Raw genomic sequence first — 19,136 nt, 5'->3', positions numbered from 1 at the left:
TTCAGAGTATAAACCAAAAATGTCTGTTACCACAAGGAAGTCCTTCAACTCTTCTGAACACAGAAAGAGAAAGAATGGATCCTTCTTGATGTATTGATAATGAAGGTCACCTTATTAAGTGATAAGGAAAATATCTGCAATGGGAGTACCTCATTAAACAGGATGACTTGATGCAGCTTCAGAAGCTCACTTCCTGCTTTGCCGGTGGCGGTGCGCTCCTGAAGATTGACATCTCGAGCCATTGTATGTAAATATCATTGCATTTATTATCAAATTCTGTAGAACATACTTAGTAATATTTAATACCTAACTTTTGAAACCTATTTCTAAAAATTGCTGACCACAATTTACTTTGCTATTACATTTTTCTTTTTAGTTGTATTTCTTTCCTGTACAACAGAAGTGAGTCTCCAGATAAGACATATGCTATAAAGCAGAGCAAAACCACTTCTAACCTGTAGGTCACAAGATAGATTTATTTCATTTTTTCACTGGATATTACTTGACACTGAGTCTCGGCCTTTAGCTACAGAAAGTTCTTTAAAAGCCTTTATTTTCTACAAGTGTCCTCGATACACATGGCTGATTTTATAGCATGGAAAATACAGGGCTACTCGGTTTTAGAATCCTCAAAAATATCAGTTGGCGAAACCTCCAGCAGAAGTTGCAGATAACAGGTGACTTTATCAAAGTATGGAATCTTTAACTTGAAATATACAAAGGGGATATAGATAATCACACTGCTGAACATGAACAACAAAGCATAAAAATACTGGACTTTAGGGGACTGGATAATAGGTGCAAGAACCAGGAAGATTGAAACAGCAATAACTCCAAAGGCAATGGGAAGAAAGACCTAAAATAGAAAAAAACATAAAGCTGATTATCATGCAAATACAATGCAGACTTTTTTCTGTTCTGTGCATGTATAAGTATATCCAATATAATAAAACAATAATAAAACTTCATAAAAACAGTTGTTTGCCATTGTCTGCTAATTTGCTGCTGTGAAGTGTCTGTAATTCCAACATCTAGTTTTTGCAAAAACATTACTAATATGTCAGAACTACTCGCTCTGACAGCTCCCTCTGCTCATCATCTTCCTCCTCAGTGTTAGAGATAGCAGCAGGGAAGTGGTGATACTCAGACTGTGGTCAGAGGCATGGAGGGCAGAGAAAATATGCTATAGAAAAGGAGGAAAGCGCATGAAATGATAAAAAGTTCAGGATAGAAGCTATGTTGATATATGAACTAATAAAGACATAGAATGCAAAACCAGCCTATATTACTGGGAGGGACACTCCAAGAGAAAAATCTGAGAATTGGATCAGGCCATAAACTGCATATCATGAGGTTTGAAAATGAATTAAAGTTAGAATTACACAGTACCCATTCTCTAAGTCTCAACTCTAGCAGAGAGATGAGGAAAAATTACAAGAAACAGTTCTGATAATTTTACTGTAACAAGCCATGCACCTGTGTGTCTATCATACAACCAGGAGAAACACTTTTAGCCATTGAAAATAAAGAATTTATACAAAAAGCATTTGGTAATATTATATAAGCTTTCTGAAGCTTTCATAATAATAGCCAAGAACCGGAAAGCATGGTGCCATAGGATCCTCCCAATAGAGGTAGAGGAGCGAAAATATAATACAAATAATCATCTATAATCCTTGTGGTTTTGTCCACCCTGCAGTAGCACTAATTATTACAATCATGGTTTTGATGTTCACCTCACCTTGTAAGGGCGTTCAAGATTGGGTTCTCGATAACGCAGTACAACCAGGCTAACACAAGTTAGTCCAACCAGAAGCCACGAGGAAAAACTAAAATAGTTTGTTAATGAAATAAGGTCAGAAGGAATGACAAAAATCGATGCAATTATTGTGGAAATGATCATAGCTGGAGCTGGAGTCAAGTAATGAACATGGAGCATTGATATGATGGACGGCAAATGTCCCTCTTTACTTCCAGCGTAGTTTAGTCGACCCAGCATAAACATACCGCCATTTAGGGAACCAAATATTGAGACAGCCACTGAAACAGGAATGATCCAAGCAACAGATGGAATCGTTCTATCGGCCCACGTCACCGACACTGCAGCTGTAATGATACGTTAATAGAGAAATGGCAATCAACCTAATGTATAAAACAGATCTAGATAATTTATCAACAAAAATATACATTCCATTATGTACCTTGTACTTACTGAAGTACTCTAGCAAATTTTTTGCATATTTTATGCTTAAAAGGGTTGTCCAAGCATGAGGCTTAAGTGTGCAGTCACTTTATATGATTTGTATACTTCCGGATACATTCTGAAAACACATGTAAGGCCTGGTTCAATTCACTTGTCTTGACTGAGGCAGTGCATGTCAAGTCGGCACGTGACTACATGTAGCAAATAACAGCACGGTGGATCAGTGGGGTTCTGGGTTCGAATCCCACCAAGGACAACATCTGCAAGCAGTTTGTATGTTCTCCCCGTGTTTTTGTGGGTTTCCTCCGGGTTCTCTGGTTTCCTCCCAGATTCCAAAGACATACTGATAAGGAATTTAGATTGTGAGCCCCATCGGGGACAGTGATGAAAATGTGTGCAAACAGTAAAGCGCTGCAGAATATGTTAGCGCTATATAAAAAAATAAAGATTAAATAAAGATAGCCAGCGGAGAATCCTGACAGCATGCTCACTGCGCTCTGTGAGGATTCACCAGTCTGTACCTAGAGAGTCTGCAGACTTGAGCCTCAAGCCTTAACAACCTCGCATCAGTATTCTCAGTTTATTTATTTCATCCCACCTCTGTAACATTTATATATTGCTCCCCTTTATAAAAGGAAATTGGGTCATGAAATCTCGATTCTGACAATTATTTCAGTACATATGATAGTTTATAGACAACATGTCAGTCTCAGACTTCCTGTGAACTACACAATGACTTTATCACTTATAAAACCCCTCCTGTCAGCTTTCAGACTCATCCGCTTCCCGCCCATCTCCACCCTGTCCTTCTGTAAGTCCTCCCATGCAGCTAAAGATATGGATGAAACCTTGTGAAACTATCTAGAACAGCTGCCGCCGTCACTCGGACCGGAGCGCTCAGCTGCATAGAAATACATGCAGTCGCACACTCCGGTCCCGCGTGCCGGCGGCAGTGCCGGGTATTGAGACGCGAGTCTTGTGCGAGTTTCTCGCAAGTGTGACCGCAGCCATAGAAGAATCTCTGCTACTGCCCTTGAGGTAAGGAAAAAGTGGCATCGAAACTTAAGTAGCCCATAACTCTGCAATGCTGTAGAGAAAAAAAAAAGCACAAAATCTAGTCACAAGCAAACTTGTGATAATGATAAGCATTAATGTCTTTCTGTAACCCTAAAGCTGTTCACAACCTTTAAACTGATAGAATATAAATAAGGTTTTGCTTTAATTTGGACAGAGACTTTGATTCCTATTTAATTTATTTGATGTGAATCGAATGTTCCTTATTATGCTTTTGTGGGGAAGGTGACTTGACGGACAGACTTGACTGGAGGAAGAAGGGACAGTTTGTGCACTATAGACGGATATTGGCATTGACAGAAGGGTAACAGCTGGGGAAGATAGAAAAGGGAGTGCAATACCTAGATTTGACCACAAGATGGCAGGGGGGAGTATAGTTTAGGACTTGACAGCAGCTTACAGCTATAGAAACCGCTTAGTCATTGGGGGTGGGGAGATAGGAACCCAGGAGGGAAATTCCCGAGGGAGGGGATAAATAGGACAGGACGGGGTTCCAGGGGAGTCTAGTCCCTGGAGGAGCTCTGGAGCAGAAGACTGACAACGGTGGAGAGTTCGACCAGGGGACTGACAGGAAGAGACAGTCAGGGGGGTGGCCCTGACATCAAGAACCGCAGGACAGACGAGGCCCCGGGGGTACCGATTGGACGACGACCTCGGGCAGGTGAAGCACTGGTGGTAGATAGGTCTAGGACAGCCCCAGCGAAAGATCCGCGAGCAACGACACTACGACTGAAGGACAGGTGAAGGTACCCGGGCCTGGATACGGAGAGCTGTAAAGGTGCTGCGGTGTGTGGCTACGGTCATCAGGAGGACGGCCAATAAAACCCGGACCTGTTGCAACTGAAATCTGCCTCCGTCTCGTCTCTGTTTCGGCTGTGTGCGGTAAGCAGTGGACCACCCCCCAATATGGGCCCCTACCACACTTTTAGGTCTCTCCGGATCACAGAGAACAATAAATGTAGGGTGGAAAGAAAATTAAAACTCGCCCCTCACTAGTTTCACTGCTGCAGCCTCTTGCCTGGTCCTCCAGCCAGATTCCTCCTTCTCATTCTTTCTTCTGTATTGCACGTATTAGTCTATTCCTGTAATTTTACTCTGTGCTTCTGGTGTGGAGTGTGCCCTGATATCATAAGGGGGCATTTTTTTTCACCCTGTTCCTAGAACGCTGGCCATGATTTTGCTGAATTGAAAATTACCATTAAGGCTTCTTTTACACTTCCCGTGTTTTTTGCAGCCCGTTTTTGCGGGCAGTATTGCCGTAATTTTAACAGTCTGCCACAAAAACGGGCTGCAAAATCTTTTCGGATCGCCGTTTTTCTGTTTGGGATTAGGTTTTGAAAAGTTGGGTGAAAAACATCGGCGTTCCGCAAATACGTCTTCACGGTGTATCGCAAAAACAAGCTTCCGTTGTTTTTGCGGCTCCATTGATTTCACTGGGGGCCATGTCCGTAAGCCTTGAAAAATATCGAGTAAGTTCGATATTTTTTCATGGCCGTAAAAACGGCCCTCATGGCCATGCGGCGTATGGTGCTCTGACTAATTCCAAATCTATTGAGGCCGCAAAAACGTCCCGCAAAAACACAGCAAGTGTAAAAGAAGCCTAACTGAATCACTAAAATATTGAATTAAGGAGCATCTGAAGTTTTAGAAATATTCAAAGCAAATTCAATTTGCCTCAAAGTAACAAGTTCATCTCTAAGTCGGACATACATTAATGCTAATTTGCTACATTCTAATTTGTTTTGGTTGCTTTACATAAAAAGTGATGGTTGCATTCCAAAAGACAAGTTGTTGTTTTTTCAGTCTAAAATATATATACGGTATATATATACAGTATATATATATATATATTTTTTTTAATGCATTTGAAGTCCAAGAAAGTAAAGTTTTTCCAACCAGCACTGCGTCTGGGCTCTCCCATGCTGATCTTCAATCAACATATAAGACATTAGTATTAATATAATTCTCCAGGTATTGTAAGATTCTGCAAAGTTAAAAAGAAGCAAGATGCTGCATCAGATCACAGCGGCACAGTCTCACCAGGGAATCTAAAATCATTCCGCTCTCAAATAACTCTACAACAAAATCTTACATACATTTATAGCTAATAGTGAACACCATCTCATTTTAGGTCCATATAATCTAGAATATATCTCTGTAAGAGTTACAGCTCTGGTTCTCACATAGTAATTTTAGAATACAATGCTTGATTTCACTCAGCAAGAGTAAAAAGATGAAAATAAATCTGTGTGCTGCCACCATTTGGAGGAACTCACGACAGCTGAATGCTTACAACTCTTATTACAATCACTAAGTCTGCCTATAGGAGTGTCCTTGGTATTAATCCAAATATACATTAGATAGCTGTCAGACAAACAAACATTGACCAGTGGCATAACTAGAGTCTGATGGGCCCCAGTGCAAAATTTCAACCACCCCCATCTTGGCTACTGGCATATGTTCTGCTGCTGTTCTTTAACTTATAGAAAGAAAATAAACCATTGTACTCACCAGGGGCATACAATGAAGTCATGGGGCCCCATATCAGAAGTATAATGCACTCCCCGTAGTCCTCCATATAGTATAATACACAGCCCATAGACCTCTCTATAGTATAACGCACCCCCATAGTCCTCCACACAGTATAATGCACCCTCATAGTCCTTCATATAGTATAATGCATCCCATAGACCTCCTTATAGTATAATGTATCCCATGGTGTTCCATATAGCATAATACACCCCATAGTTCCCCATGTAATATAATGCAATCTTCATAGTCCTCCATATATAATGCACAGCCCATTTTCCTTTGTATAGTATACTGTAATGCACCTCCATATATAATGCACAGCCCATAGTCCTCCATGTAGTATAATGCACATGTTCTGTATGAGAGAGATACTGCCAGCTGAGTATTCTAGTGTTCTGTATAAGAGAGCAACTTCCAGCTGAGCATTCTAGTTATCTAAATGAGAGAGCCACTGCCAGTTGAGCATTCTAGTGATCTCTATGAGAGCCACCGCCAGCTCAGCCATCATCCTTGTGTTCCATATGAGAGTGCCAATGCTGGCTGATCATTCTAGTATTTTGCATGAGAAAGCCACAGCTGACTAATCATTCTAGTGTTCTATATGAGAGAGCCACTGCTGGCTGAGGATTGTAGTGTTCTGTATGAGAAAGCCACTGCCAGCTCAGTGAGCATTCTTGTGCTCCATATGAGAGTGACAATGCCAGCTGAGCATTCTAGTGTTTTGTACAAGAGTCACTGCTGGCAAAGCATTCTAGTTCTCTGTATGAGAGAGCCTCTGAGGGCCAGGCAATCTTCAGTTCGCTATGAGAGACCCTGTATCAGACTCTTCTAGCAGAGGCTTATCACCAAGAACAAACATGAATCCGCCATTGAAATTCTAACAGTTGAATCCTTCTCTTCCCTGTAATCATCTGAAAGGGGAGAGTCGGGAGGCCCCAATACACATTAGAACTCTAGGCTGAAAGAATTTGATCATTTAACACTATGGCTGTCTGAAGGTTCAAGGGGCGATATTTTATGAACTGAATGAGCAGGGAATTGTGCACCCAAAAAAATGTGCTAGCTGGACAGAAAACCCTAAAGTGATACCTATTGAGGTTCCCAGCAAAGGATCGCCTTGTCGTTCGCTGCTGGGCAGACATGAATTGGCCAATTTATGTGCTAAGTATCTTCATTTTAATCTATTTTCTAGTGCAGTAATGCATTTCCAATTTTATATATTTCATGTTTGTGTGTTATAGCATTACAGAGTGCAGCTTTATTTATTAGTTATACATGGAGGTGGCTACTTTTAGCTTGTACCTCTCCACACCCATTTTCTGTTTGGAAGTGACGGTCAGTCTTTACTATTTTACTGAATTCACAATACAGCATTTTTGCTTTAAATTCATTTTGCTGGATTGAAAAATCTCTTTTCATCCCTAGGATGGAGGACATGTACAGTGGCATGTAAAAGTTTGTACACCCCTAGACAAAATTAATGTTATTGTAAACAGTTAAGCAAGTTGAAGATGAAATGATCTCTAAACGGCCTAAAATTATAGAGCAAACGGATCTAACCAACTGGCGGGAAGGGCGAGGGCCCAGGTCCAACTTTTGCACTAGGGCCCATTGGACTATAGTTACGCCACTATATATGGATCCTCATTGTATCCACAAATTATCACCTGAATAAAAGAGTAAGAAGTTTGAAATCTGAAATAATAAAAACTTTGAGATGATACAAAATGAGATCTGAAATCCATTCTAAGTTCTTCAGTCTTCTCTGATATGTGACAAATGACCTCAACTGTTGATGTTCTGTAGCTTCTGGCTTCATTAACAAAATGGAAATCACCGTACCTGAAGATACAATCTCCTTGGGTGTCAGAACAGTGAGGTATGAGACGTTCACCAGCAGATAGAAGACAATCACTGCACACATGGCTGTTAATATACTGCGAGGGATGTTTTTACTTGGGTTCTTTATCTCCTCTGAAGAATAAAAAAGAATATTAATAAATAAAAATGTAGTGAAAATCTCGGCATAGAAAACTCTTCAAGAAACGACTTTTTTTCAGAAATAAAATAAGAATCATCATTCATCATTGTTGAGGATGAAATTGTTAAAGGCAGATAGAATAACAATGCCGACTTGAATATCATAATACAAAGCCCTTTATTTTGTCTCAGCCATTCCTAGAGAAAGCTCTGTGTAGGAGTAATACAATTTAATCAGCAGAATTGGTTTTAGCATTTTGCAAACACTTTTTGGAGTGATAAAACCTTTAGTTGACCAGTGTTAGTAACTTATGAATGAATTAGCCATGCACACACACCCTGTCCATTCTATAGACCTGAATACTCTCTGTGAGACACTATAGCTTTCCCTAAGTGAAACAAAGTATATCTAAACTATAAATAGGCCAGCAATATTGGATGAGATTTTACTACATACAGTAGGTCTTTAGCAGGCAAAGGGTGCCCCATTATGGATCTGTACACCATGAATCCAAAAAATACCATGTGCACAAGCAGCAACATGCACAGAAAACAATGGTCCCATGGCAAGGTTTGGGACTGTTGATCCTAATGAAGCCCCCTATTACAGTTATGGATTTTGCCATCATAACGCTCCCTTTCCTTAACCCTTGAGCTCCTGTTCCCTTTTCTTGCTAAAAATGCAGAACCTCCAGAGAGGTGGGAGAGCTTCACAATTTTGCACCAAATACCAAAGGGAATGTGGCCAATGAGAACTGGACCATCTGTCTGTTGGGACTCACAGAAATCAAATAGCCTTCTTCCATGGTATTAGACTGTAAGCCGTAGACTGGGTGGGCTCCCAGGATACAGCGAAGCCGTGGACTAGAAAAGCAGTAAACACTAAATTCGACAAATGAACTTTTACTGTCAAACTCACACTGAGTGCTCTTCCATCAACCTACAAAATGTAAGAGGCAAATTCACACACACATGGTGAGATCTGACTGCGTTTCTATAATTTACCTAACTGTGCAGTCGTCTAGTGCAGCTACCGAGCATTTACCTGGAAAACTGGAACAATCAAGTAAATGTCAGGGGTGGCTTATTGGTGAATCAGCACAGGATCTTATAGATTTAACAAAACAACTCTAAACACACTTTATATAACCCAGTTAATGAATTATACACTGTCATTTTCACTTTAAGGATCATGCGAGGGCAATGGGCCACTCCCTGGATCACCTCTGTATACTTCGTTAGATCACTTTTAATGCTGTAGTCTCTGTAAATCTCTAATGGTTCAGCAAGCTGAGTCTGATGGGCACTGATGCATTCAGGTGCCTGTATCTGACTGAGTTTGGTGCCAAACTAATGATATGTGTGTGTGCAATCTCTCACCATAATCCTCGAGGTGGGCTTGAGTTTAGAACTTACATACCTGTGTCTGGTTGCTGTTCCGTTGCAGAGATGAGCCCACCTGGACAACTGTTGTGTGAACAAAGGATGCCAAGTTTCTAACCTATGCGTGGAACCCCAACTGACTGTGCAACTGGAACAGGATGGTATCCTCTGCTACCCGGTGCGGTCTTTGTCCCCCTGCAACACCCGATCCCGTGGATGGCGCTTGACAGAGATGTCCTCCTCCTTCCAGCTCTCACCTCACGCTCCTAAAATGTCCACTGAAGCAACCCCTTCCAGTCAGACACTTCCTTCCAACTGCTTCCAATTTTGATCTGTCCAAATTGCAGGTCAATCCAGCAGAACAGAGTCCATAACACCAGTCTGCCAACAGAATCGCTGTTTCTGTGTCTCCTGACAGGTCGGGGTAACTGTCTCTGAATAAAAATCCTGCACAAACCAGTTTAAGCCAGAGTCATCGAGCAGTTACAGGGGAAACAGAGGCCTCCTGTAGCCATTGATTAGTACTGCAGGCAAGAATATTCTCATTGTCCATTACTAATAAAATAAAACAGCAAATTACATGCAAACGGTTAATGGTAGGTGACGGTCAGCGGCATATTCCCCATCACCTCCCAAAACTCTAAACCTTAAAGGAGTTGTCTGGAACTTTAATATTGATGGCCTATCCCTAGGATAGATTATCGATGTCTAATCGGTGGGGATGCGACACCCGGAACCCCACGCCAATCAGCTGTTCCTGTTGCCAACTGGAACTGCTCAGTTGTGGAGCTGCACAGCACAGCTCTGTCGATGGAATAGTGGTCGTCGCCAGGTACTGCACATCAACCCTCAACAGCAGAAACTATACAGTTGACATAGCTGTGTATCCCTGCAACTGTGCAGTTCCAGCAGCCAACACCGTGTCGCACCCCAACCGATCTGACATTGATGACCTAGCCTAAGGCTAGGTCTACAATGTTAAAGTCCCAGACAACCCCTTTTATTCTTCTAAGAACTTTCTGATACATATGTGTCCAATAATAAATATTTGTCCTGTTCATAAAGCAAAAAATTCACATATTTCATGTGAGTAAATTAGGCTTGCTAGTTAATTACATATTTCTAAAACTAATACTAGCAAAAACTGGTAGAATAGAAATCTTAGTGCTAATCCAGTCTTACGCTTCATAAACCACCATGTCATCAACAACAAAACATGAACATCTCTTCTAGTCCATCTTCTTTGGTCTCTTATCGAAGAGTAAAAAAATCCATTATGGCTAAGCCCTTATTTACCTTGCTGCTCACTGTACGAATTTCGTAATACAGGAACGTTTTAGTGGTTATGATTGCATCTAATTATAGATTTACAAAAATCTGCAACACAATAGCAGTGGAATATCGGCACGTACACAGTGTTAACAACGAGCATATGTACATTTAGTAAGAAACTGCTCAGTTGGAAAACTAATCCTTTTTCCTCCTAGGGGGTAAACAGTCTGCATTTCAGTTGTGCAATTAAAGTACAACATGTATTACTTCACTATAAAACTCGCCTGAAAGCAAAGAGTCTCAATTACAATATCATTAGGGAACTTCCGATCTGTGAATAAATGCCTTAAATAGTTTACTATTTAAACACATCGAACCTCATAGTGGAACATACTGTCTCAATAAATTAAACGCTGGGGAAATAAAAGATTGGAAAAGTTTGAGAAAAACACTTGCGGAAAAGCCGAGCACAATGAATTGTAGGATGATAGTGTCACTGAGATGCAGACAATTGTCGGGATCCTGGTGTGTATCAACATGATGTGTTGTAGCCACCATCCCGAAATAATGTGACCTATGGGAGTGCTGGCTATTGGATAACATAGTTGTGTGGACCTGTCAGATGAAAGCAGTCAGATCTGTTGATGGGAGCATGTCACATAGTAATCTTGGTTCCATAAAGCTTTTTGTAAAATCAATGCCTTTTACATACAGTACCATAGCTTTAACGTGGGATTTGGCTCCAATAATAATTAACTGACCAAACTCAGGATTTTGCATTGAGCTAATGAGCCTCTGAACCATGATAGGATGAGCCTTGACAATATTAAGATGCCAAAAAAAATCCTGGCAGTCTAATCCAGTGTTCTCCAAGCTGTGACAATTCAATGCTTGCAAAGCATCAACTCCCAAGGAACGCACAACTTCAAGATCATTGTTTAGATTCTCAATTTTGTATCAAGAATATCTGTCAATATTTGCTTACTTCCTATGTTAACTAGAAATCTGTAACCACATTGAACTTTATTAGTTAAGACTGGTGATGTTCACGCCAGTCTTGATGATGGAGGCGTGATGGAGTCAAACACTGAGATGACCAGGTCTCCTAATTAATCATGAGCTTCTGATGAATGGCTTGCACTTGTATGAGTCCTGCCACAAATATAGCCTTGGTAGAAAGTGTTGGCACCCTGAATTTGTTCCAGAAAATGAAGTATCTCTCCCATAAAAATAATTAAATTATATGCTTTGTTATACATGTATATTTCCTTTGCATGTATTGGAATAACACAAAAAAAAAACAGAGGAAAAAAAATAAAATTAGACATAATTTCACACAAAACCCCAAACTTGGGCAGGACAAAATTGTTGGCACCATTCCAAAATTGTGGGATAACAACTTAACTTCGAGCATTTGATGCTTGTTCAAACTCACCTGTGGTAAGTAACAGGTGTGAGAAATATGAAAATCACAATTGTAACCAGATAAAAAGGCAAAAGTTCACTCAGTCTTGAATTGTGTGTCTGTGTGACTGTCTGTGTCTGGACTAAGCATGGAGAACAGAAAAAAGAAATGAGAACCGTCAGAGGACTTAAGAACAGAAATTGTGGATAAATATCAATAATCTTAAGGTTACAAGCCCATCTCCAGAGATTTTGATGTTCCTTTGTCCACGGTGCACAGCATAATCAAAAAATGTTCAACTCATGGCACTGTAGCTAATCTCCGTGGATGCGGATGGCAGAGAAAAAATGATGCGACGCTGGATAGTCCAGATGGTGGATAAGCAGCCCCAATCAAGTTCCAAAGAAATTCAAGCTCTCCTTCAGGGTGCATCTGTGTCAGTGCAAACTATCCATTGAATTACCTTTACTGACTTCACTTTTATCAAAAGAATCTTTATTCCTGGTGTAGACTTCTTGTAATGATTGGGGATGTCAGCCATGGTTACTGAATAACCATGTCCAATATACAGTATATACCTCAATTTGTCTCTAGCCTTAAATACATCTATAACATGCTTAGGCATTCCCTCTCTATATCTGCGACCAAACTATTGGGTATAAAACTTCTTTTCCTGTGATATCATTAATCTTATTGTACCCTGACCTAATCTGTGTCCTATCACTCTGGGTATCTTTTCACCGATTCTTATCTGTACCCATCATTGTTGCTGCAAATGTAATTGGATGTGAATTTGCTTGTATTTTAATAAATATTATATTTGATTAGCTATATTGACTCCAGTCCTCAAGTGTTTATATATTATGTTGAGTCGTTAAATATAGGAGTACTCTACTTATAACGTCGAACTGGTATATGTTTAAAATTCTAGAAGAGTTTAATCCTGTTTAAAATCAAGTTGGATAGTGTAGAAGGAAAAAATGTGGAGAATCTCCACAGCTGATGAATCAAGGCAATTCAGATTCACATTAAAAGATTCTGCGGTTTTTATTTTGTCTAGGCGTTTCAAAGTACCATGCTTCTTCCTCAGGATGGGGGAGTATACAGTAGGTGAGGGTAGAGCTGGTTGTGCAGCGGTTTGGTGGATCTGGGCTTACTGCAGGTTGTAGGCATGTCGGAAGAGGTAGGTCTTCAGGCTCCTTTTGAAGGTTTCCACAGTAGGCAAGTCTGATATGTTGGGGTAGAGAGTTCCAGAGTAGGGGTGATGCGCGAGAGAAATGTTGTATGCGATTGTGGGAAGATGAGATAAGACAGGAGTAGAGAAGGAGATCTTGTGAGGATCGGAGGTTGCGTGCAGGTAAGTACCGGGAGACGAGGTCACAGATGTATGGAGGAGACAGGTTGTGGATGTCTTTGTATGCCATGGTTAGAGCTTTGAACTGGAGTCTCTTGGTAATGGGGAGCCAGTGAAGAGGTTGTCAGAGAGGAGAGGCTGGGTAATAGTGGGGGGATAAGTGGATTATCAAGCTGCAGAGTTTAGACTAGATTGAAGGGGTGCATGAGTGTTAGAAGGGAGGCCACAAAACAAGAGTTGCAGTATTCGAGCCAGGAGATAAGTGCATGGACTACTGTTTTTGCAGATTCTTGGTTGAGGAAGGTATGGATCCGGGAAATATTTTTGAGTTGAAGTCAGCAGGAGGTGGAAAGGGCTTGGATATGTGGTTTGAAGGAGAGATCAGAGTCAAAGATCACCCCAAGGCAGCAAGATTAGAACTTAGAATGAGCAGCTATTTATTTCAGGAGCTCTAAAAGGTGAACAAGTGTATTTCTCTCTCAAAGATTCACAATTTCCACATATGATTAACTGAAATCTACTGCGAGAACTAAAGCACTTTCTTAATAGAGAACTTGATGTCCTCCTACTGAAGCTGCACTCAGAGAACATAGATCTGCATGATAGAAACCGTTATTGCACTGCCTGACCTAAATACTTGACCTACTGGCGGAGTCATAGGTCAGTCTGCTGGAAACATAAAAAGATTAGTTATAAACCCGTGTGACACAATCTGCAATTGCTTCCTCCCAAACAGATGAAACTCCATTAACTTGAGCAGTTGCTTTCTATTAAATTAAAAGCATAGGTCCATACCACATAGATAGATCATTTTAATTGGGCTGTCGGCTAGATATAAATGGTCACAGGAACACATCTACGATTTCTTCCATGATAGTTTCTCCAAGATTAATGTAAAGTATTGATGGAGACCACGGCTGGCTTGTATTTCCATTACACTTGTGTCTTACATGGCTGTCGTTATAGGGCCAACATCTCATTTATATTTATGCAGCATATTGTGGGCAACATTTTATACCTCAAGCGAATATCTCAAGTGGAGTGAACCACTGTTCCTGAAAATGTAAAATATAGTCTAATTATCTGTTAGGAAGTAATTATATGGTACAAATATTCTTTGCCTTATGGCTCAATGATATCACTCGTTCCCAGTGGAAGCCCAATCTACATATGTCATAAGAATTACACTATAAATCTGGACAGTGTTGAAAAGCTGAAATATTTCTTGGAGAAATTGCTAAAGGTCAGGAAAGAAAGGTTTGCTCTGCAGAAACAGTGCCACACTTAAAGGAGCTGTCCGGTCTTGGGCTACAAGTCTGCAGTCACTCTATGTGACTGCAGACATGCGAATCCTCATATTGCATGCACTGCGCGCTGTCAGGAATCTACATTGCTGGTACCGGGAACGGGGGGCACGTGACCATAAGATTGTGATTTGGATACATGGTCACATGCTGACTAGATGGTTTTTGCACCACTGTAGGATCACCACAGCGTGCAGTGCACGCTAACATGACCACCCCACTCTAGGCACTAGAGAGTCCTCACAGCGTGCCTTGCACACAATGTGAGGATTCACAAGTCTGCATTCATGTAGAGCGACTGCAGATTTGTACACCAAAGCTGCACAACCTGTATTCAATATTCTATACTTAATCCAAGGCTAGAAAATTAGTTATCAAATATTTTGTATTTTTGACTCCATACAAGATGCACTATTTACTATAAGTGAAATTAAACTAGGTGTAAACGCATGTAAATGATGACCTGTGTGACGCACGTTTCTATCATGATTTATATATTGATAGTACCTTTGTCTCTTGCCAGTTTAACAATAATTGGTGAATGCCATCTTGTAGTAACACTCTGTGATTTGCAAATATTTAAAGCAGTTGATCCTCAGATGAAACTTAACCCCTTTATCACCAATGGTGGTTTGCATAATGACCGGGCCAATTTTTACAATTCTGACCACTGTCCCTTTACGAGGTAATAACTCCGGAACGATTCAACGGATCTTGGCGATTCTGAGATGGTTTTCTCGTGACATTTTGTACTTCACTTTAGTGGTAAAATTTCTTCGATATAACTTGCGTTTATTTATGAAAAAAACGGACATATGGCGAAAATTTTGAACATTTTGCAATTTTCAAACTTTGAATTTTTATGCCCTTAAAACAGAGAAATATGTGACACAAAATAGTTATTAAATAACATTTCCCACATGTCTACTTTACATCAGCACAATTTTGGAAACAAAATTTACAAAACCATTTTTTTAGGGACCACCTCACATTTGAAGTCACTTTGAGGGGTTTATATGGCAGAAAATACCCAAAAGTGACACCATTCTAAAAACTGCACCCCTCAAGCTACTCAAACTACATTCCAGAAGATTATTTATCCTTCAGGTGTTTCACAGGAGCAGCGTGAAAGGAAAAAATGAACATTTAACTTTTTAGTCACAAAAATGATCTTTTAGTCACCAATTTTTTTATTTTCCCAAGGGTAACAGGAAAAATTGGACCCCAAAAGTTGTTCTCCAATTTGTCCTGAGTACGCTGATACCCCATATGAGGGGGAGAACCACTGTTTGGGCACACAGCAGGGCTCGTAAGGGAAAGAGCTCCGTTTGACTTTTTTAACCTAAAATTGGCTGGAATTGAGATCGGATGCCATGTCGCGTTTGACGAGCCCCTGATGTGCCTAAACAGTGGAAACCTCCCACAAGTGACCCCATTTTGAAAACTAGACCCCATAAGGAACTTATCTAGATATGTGGTGAGCACTTTGAACCCTCAAGTGTTTCACTAAAGTTTATTATGCCCGGGCGTGAAAAAAAATATTTTTTTCCCACAAAAATGATTTTCTAGACCCCAATTTTTTACTTTCCCAAGGGTAACAGGAGAAATTGGACCCCAAAAGTTGTTGTCCAATTTGTCCTGAGTACGCTGGTACCCCATATGTGGAAGAAAACTACTGTTTGAGCACACGCCGGGGCTCGGAAGGGAAGTAGTGACGTTTTGGAATGCAGACATTGATGGAATGTTCTGTGGGCGTCATGTTCCGTTTGCAGAGCCCCTGATGTGCCTACACAGTAGAAACCCCCCACAAGGGACCCCATTTTGGAAACTAGACCCCCTACGGAACTTATCTAGATGTGTGGTGAGAACTTTGAACCCCCAAGTGTTTCACTAAAGTTTATAATGCCCGGGCATGAAAATAAAAAATCCTATTTTTGCCCTCAAAAATGATATTTTAGTCCCCAATTTTTAATTTTCTCAAGGGAAAAAGGATAAATTGGACCCAAAAAGTTGTTGTCCAATTTGTCCTGAGTAGGCTGGTACCCCATGTGTGGGAAAAAACTATTGTTTGGGCACACTTCGGGGCTCGGAAGGGAAGTAGTAACGTTTTGGAATGCAGACATTGATGGAATGTTCTGTGGGCGTCATGTTCCGTTTGCAGAGCCCCTGATGTGCCTAAACAGAAAAAAAACACAAGTGACATCATTTTGGATACTAAACCCCCAAGGAACTTATTTAGATGTGCCCCCTTTGGAACTAATCTGTTTCCTGTAAAGTAAATTAGAAGTGCATGGAGGTGTGGTATAATTTGAAGCAATCTTTCATACACAGGCCAGGTGTCACAATGATAAATGGTGTCCTTGCATATTCCCTTTTTGTAACACACTAGGCACCTTTTTTGCGGCTTACCTTTTCTTCCAGTTGGCGGGATCACCCTCGGAAAATGCTGACCTGGTACAATAAGAGCACCTTCAGTTCCGGAAAAAGTGGGGCCCGCTCCTTCCGGAGTGCCAAACATCAGGGCCTTAACCACTATCTCCTGGAACTGAAGGTACGATGTATCGGTGTGGCATACACATTACAGCAGGAAAGCGTTGAACATTGCCATTTGTACGATGAGCATGGCCAGCTTTTTGTACCACACCCTGGCCTTTCTGAGAGCATTGTACGGTTGGAGGAGTTGATCGGAGAGATCAACGCACCTCATGTTTTTGTTGTACCCCACTACACAGGTCAGTTTGCTGAACTGTGTAGAGGTACCCCGTACAGTGCTGAGGGTGCTGCCATCAATGTGTATGGTGGTCAAGAAAAGGACATCTCTCCTGTCCTTGTACTTGTCGCTACATTGGGCTCTGCTCTCACCTTTTCTGAGCATCTGCCCAAGTAGCGTCTTCAGGAGGCCTCTCTGATTTTTGCGGACAATTCCACAGCCTGCGGTACCTCGCACAGAGAGAGATTTGTAGAGTGGGACGCTGGTATAAAAGTTATGTGTAGAGGTGATAACCTTTATCCAGCAGTGGGTGCATCAAATCCCACACAATTTTCCCACTCACTCCCAGGACAGGAGGACAGTCAGGGGGTTCAATCCTGGTGTCCTTTCCTTCGTACACTCTAAACCTGTGGGTGTACCCTGAGGTACTCTCACAAAGTTTGTAGAGTTTGATTCCGTACCTGGCCCTTTTACTGGGCAGGTACTGACGGAATCCGAGCTTGCCCTTAAAATGAACCAAGGACTCATCCATGCAGATGTCCCTTTGGGGCACGGACACTTCAGCAAACTTTTTGTTGACGTGTTCAATGACCGGCTGAACTTTGAACAGACGGTCAAAGTTGGGGTCATCTCGTGCTGGACACTGTGCATTATCGGTATAATGCAGGAATTTGTGGATGGCCTCAAAACGAGTCCGGGCCATGACCATTCAGAACACTGGAGTGTTATATAAAATATCAACACTCCAATATTGCCAAATTTCTGGCTTCTTAAGGATCCCCATGTGGAGGACCAAGCCCCAAAACTGCATCATTTCAACTGCGTCTACAGGAGCCCAGTTAGAATATGATGAACCGGGGTTTTGCGCCAAAAATCGACGAGCGTACAAATTAATTTGCTCCATCATGAGGTTAATAAAATCCTCAGAGAAAAAGACTTTGAAAAAGTCAATTTCTCTGAGGCCGGTGGTGTCAAAGTTGATTCCTGATTCTGCCACAAAATCAGGAATCAGTGAGTCGTAATTTTCGGGGGGCGAGGTCCATACAGGGTCTGCTGAATCAGCTGCGGGAATGGTGGGCACTGCCTCATCTTCTGTCCTGGGGCGTCTGCATGACGGTTCCACAGGACCCGAGGAGGAAGATGAGGAGGAGAAAGAGGGAGAGGATTAGGACGAAGAATCAGAAAAGTATAAAAATTGAATAGCACTGTTGGGACGAACGTGACGATTGGGACTTTTTTTGTGAATATGGTGCTTTGTGTGTACTTTATTGATAACTATATGTATGTGTGGGGGGGGCTAGTGATTGGTACAAACTATTCTGAAAAGAAAAAGCTAAAAGAAAAAAAAGCAAATAGGGAGAAAAAAATACCTGTGAAAAGAAAAGTCTAAAACAGCAGGCCCTAGCTCTGATAAGAGACCTGCATCACTTATCAAAGTTTGGCGGCTGCGGGATGCGAGTACGGAGTTGGCACAAAGGGGGCTCAGGAAAAAAGCGAGCACAAGTGTTGATCGGTGAACTGCGTCACCAATCAACGTTCGGCGGCTGTTAAATGTGCGCACGGAGGTGGTGCAAAGGGGGGGTGGAGGGGGGTAAAAAGAGGAGGAAGGGGGAAAGAGGGATTGGGGTGGACGAAGAGAGATCGGACAGGGATCATGAAGATAGATTGGGGGGGTGAAGATAGATTGGGCAGGGATCAGGTAACACTTACAGTTGTAGGGTTTTTCTTTCTTTCTTCTCTTTTCTTTTTTCTTTCTTCAGCAGGGATTGTGGTGCTACAGGCTGCTGTGGCACCACAATACCCAGCACAGCAGGAGATCCAGCAGCATGACTGCTCTGTAGGGAATCCTCAGCTAATGTGAGGACCCTTGCAGAGCAGTCAGACAGGTCACTGGCAGGTCACGGACAGGTCACAGAGCA

At 41.5% G+C, this 19,136-nt stretch overlaps 1 protein-coding gene across 2 annotated transcripts in view; it reads right to left on the bottom strand.

Moving 5' to 3' along the window:
* Window positions 1–241: 241 nt before the first annotated feature.
* Window positions 242–19,136, bottom strand: part of LOC141053196 (b(0,+)-type amino acid transporter 1-like) — a 43,572-nt gene continuing 24,677 nt past the window's right edge. For both annotated transcript variants that reach the window (XM_073550581.1, XM_073550580.1), the window contains exons 2-4: window positions 7,652–7,783; window positions 1,742–2,106; window positions 242–856 (exon numbers count right to left, since the gene is read on the bottom strand). In XM_073550581.1, coding sequence (XP_073406682.1) covers window positions 611–856; window positions 1,742–2,106; window positions 7,652–7,783 — 743 coding nt within the window. In that variant the 3' untranslated portion in view covers window positions 242–610. The remainder of the gene's footprint in view (window positions 857–1,741; window positions 2,107–7,651; window positions 7,784–19,136) is intronic.

Source organism: Dendrobates tinctorius, unplaced genomic scaffold, assembly GCF_039654945.1.
Source record: "Dendrobates tinctorius isolate UK_male_01 unplaced genomic scaffold, ASM3965494v1 ptg000165l, whole genome shotgun sequence".
NCBI classification, from domain to species: domain Eukaryota; kingdom Metazoa; phylum Chordata; class Amphibia; order Anura; family Dendrobatidae; genus Dendrobates; species Dendrobates tinctorius.
Note: the sequence above shows the minus strand (reverse complement) of the source record. Positions and strands in the feature narration are given on the sequence as shown.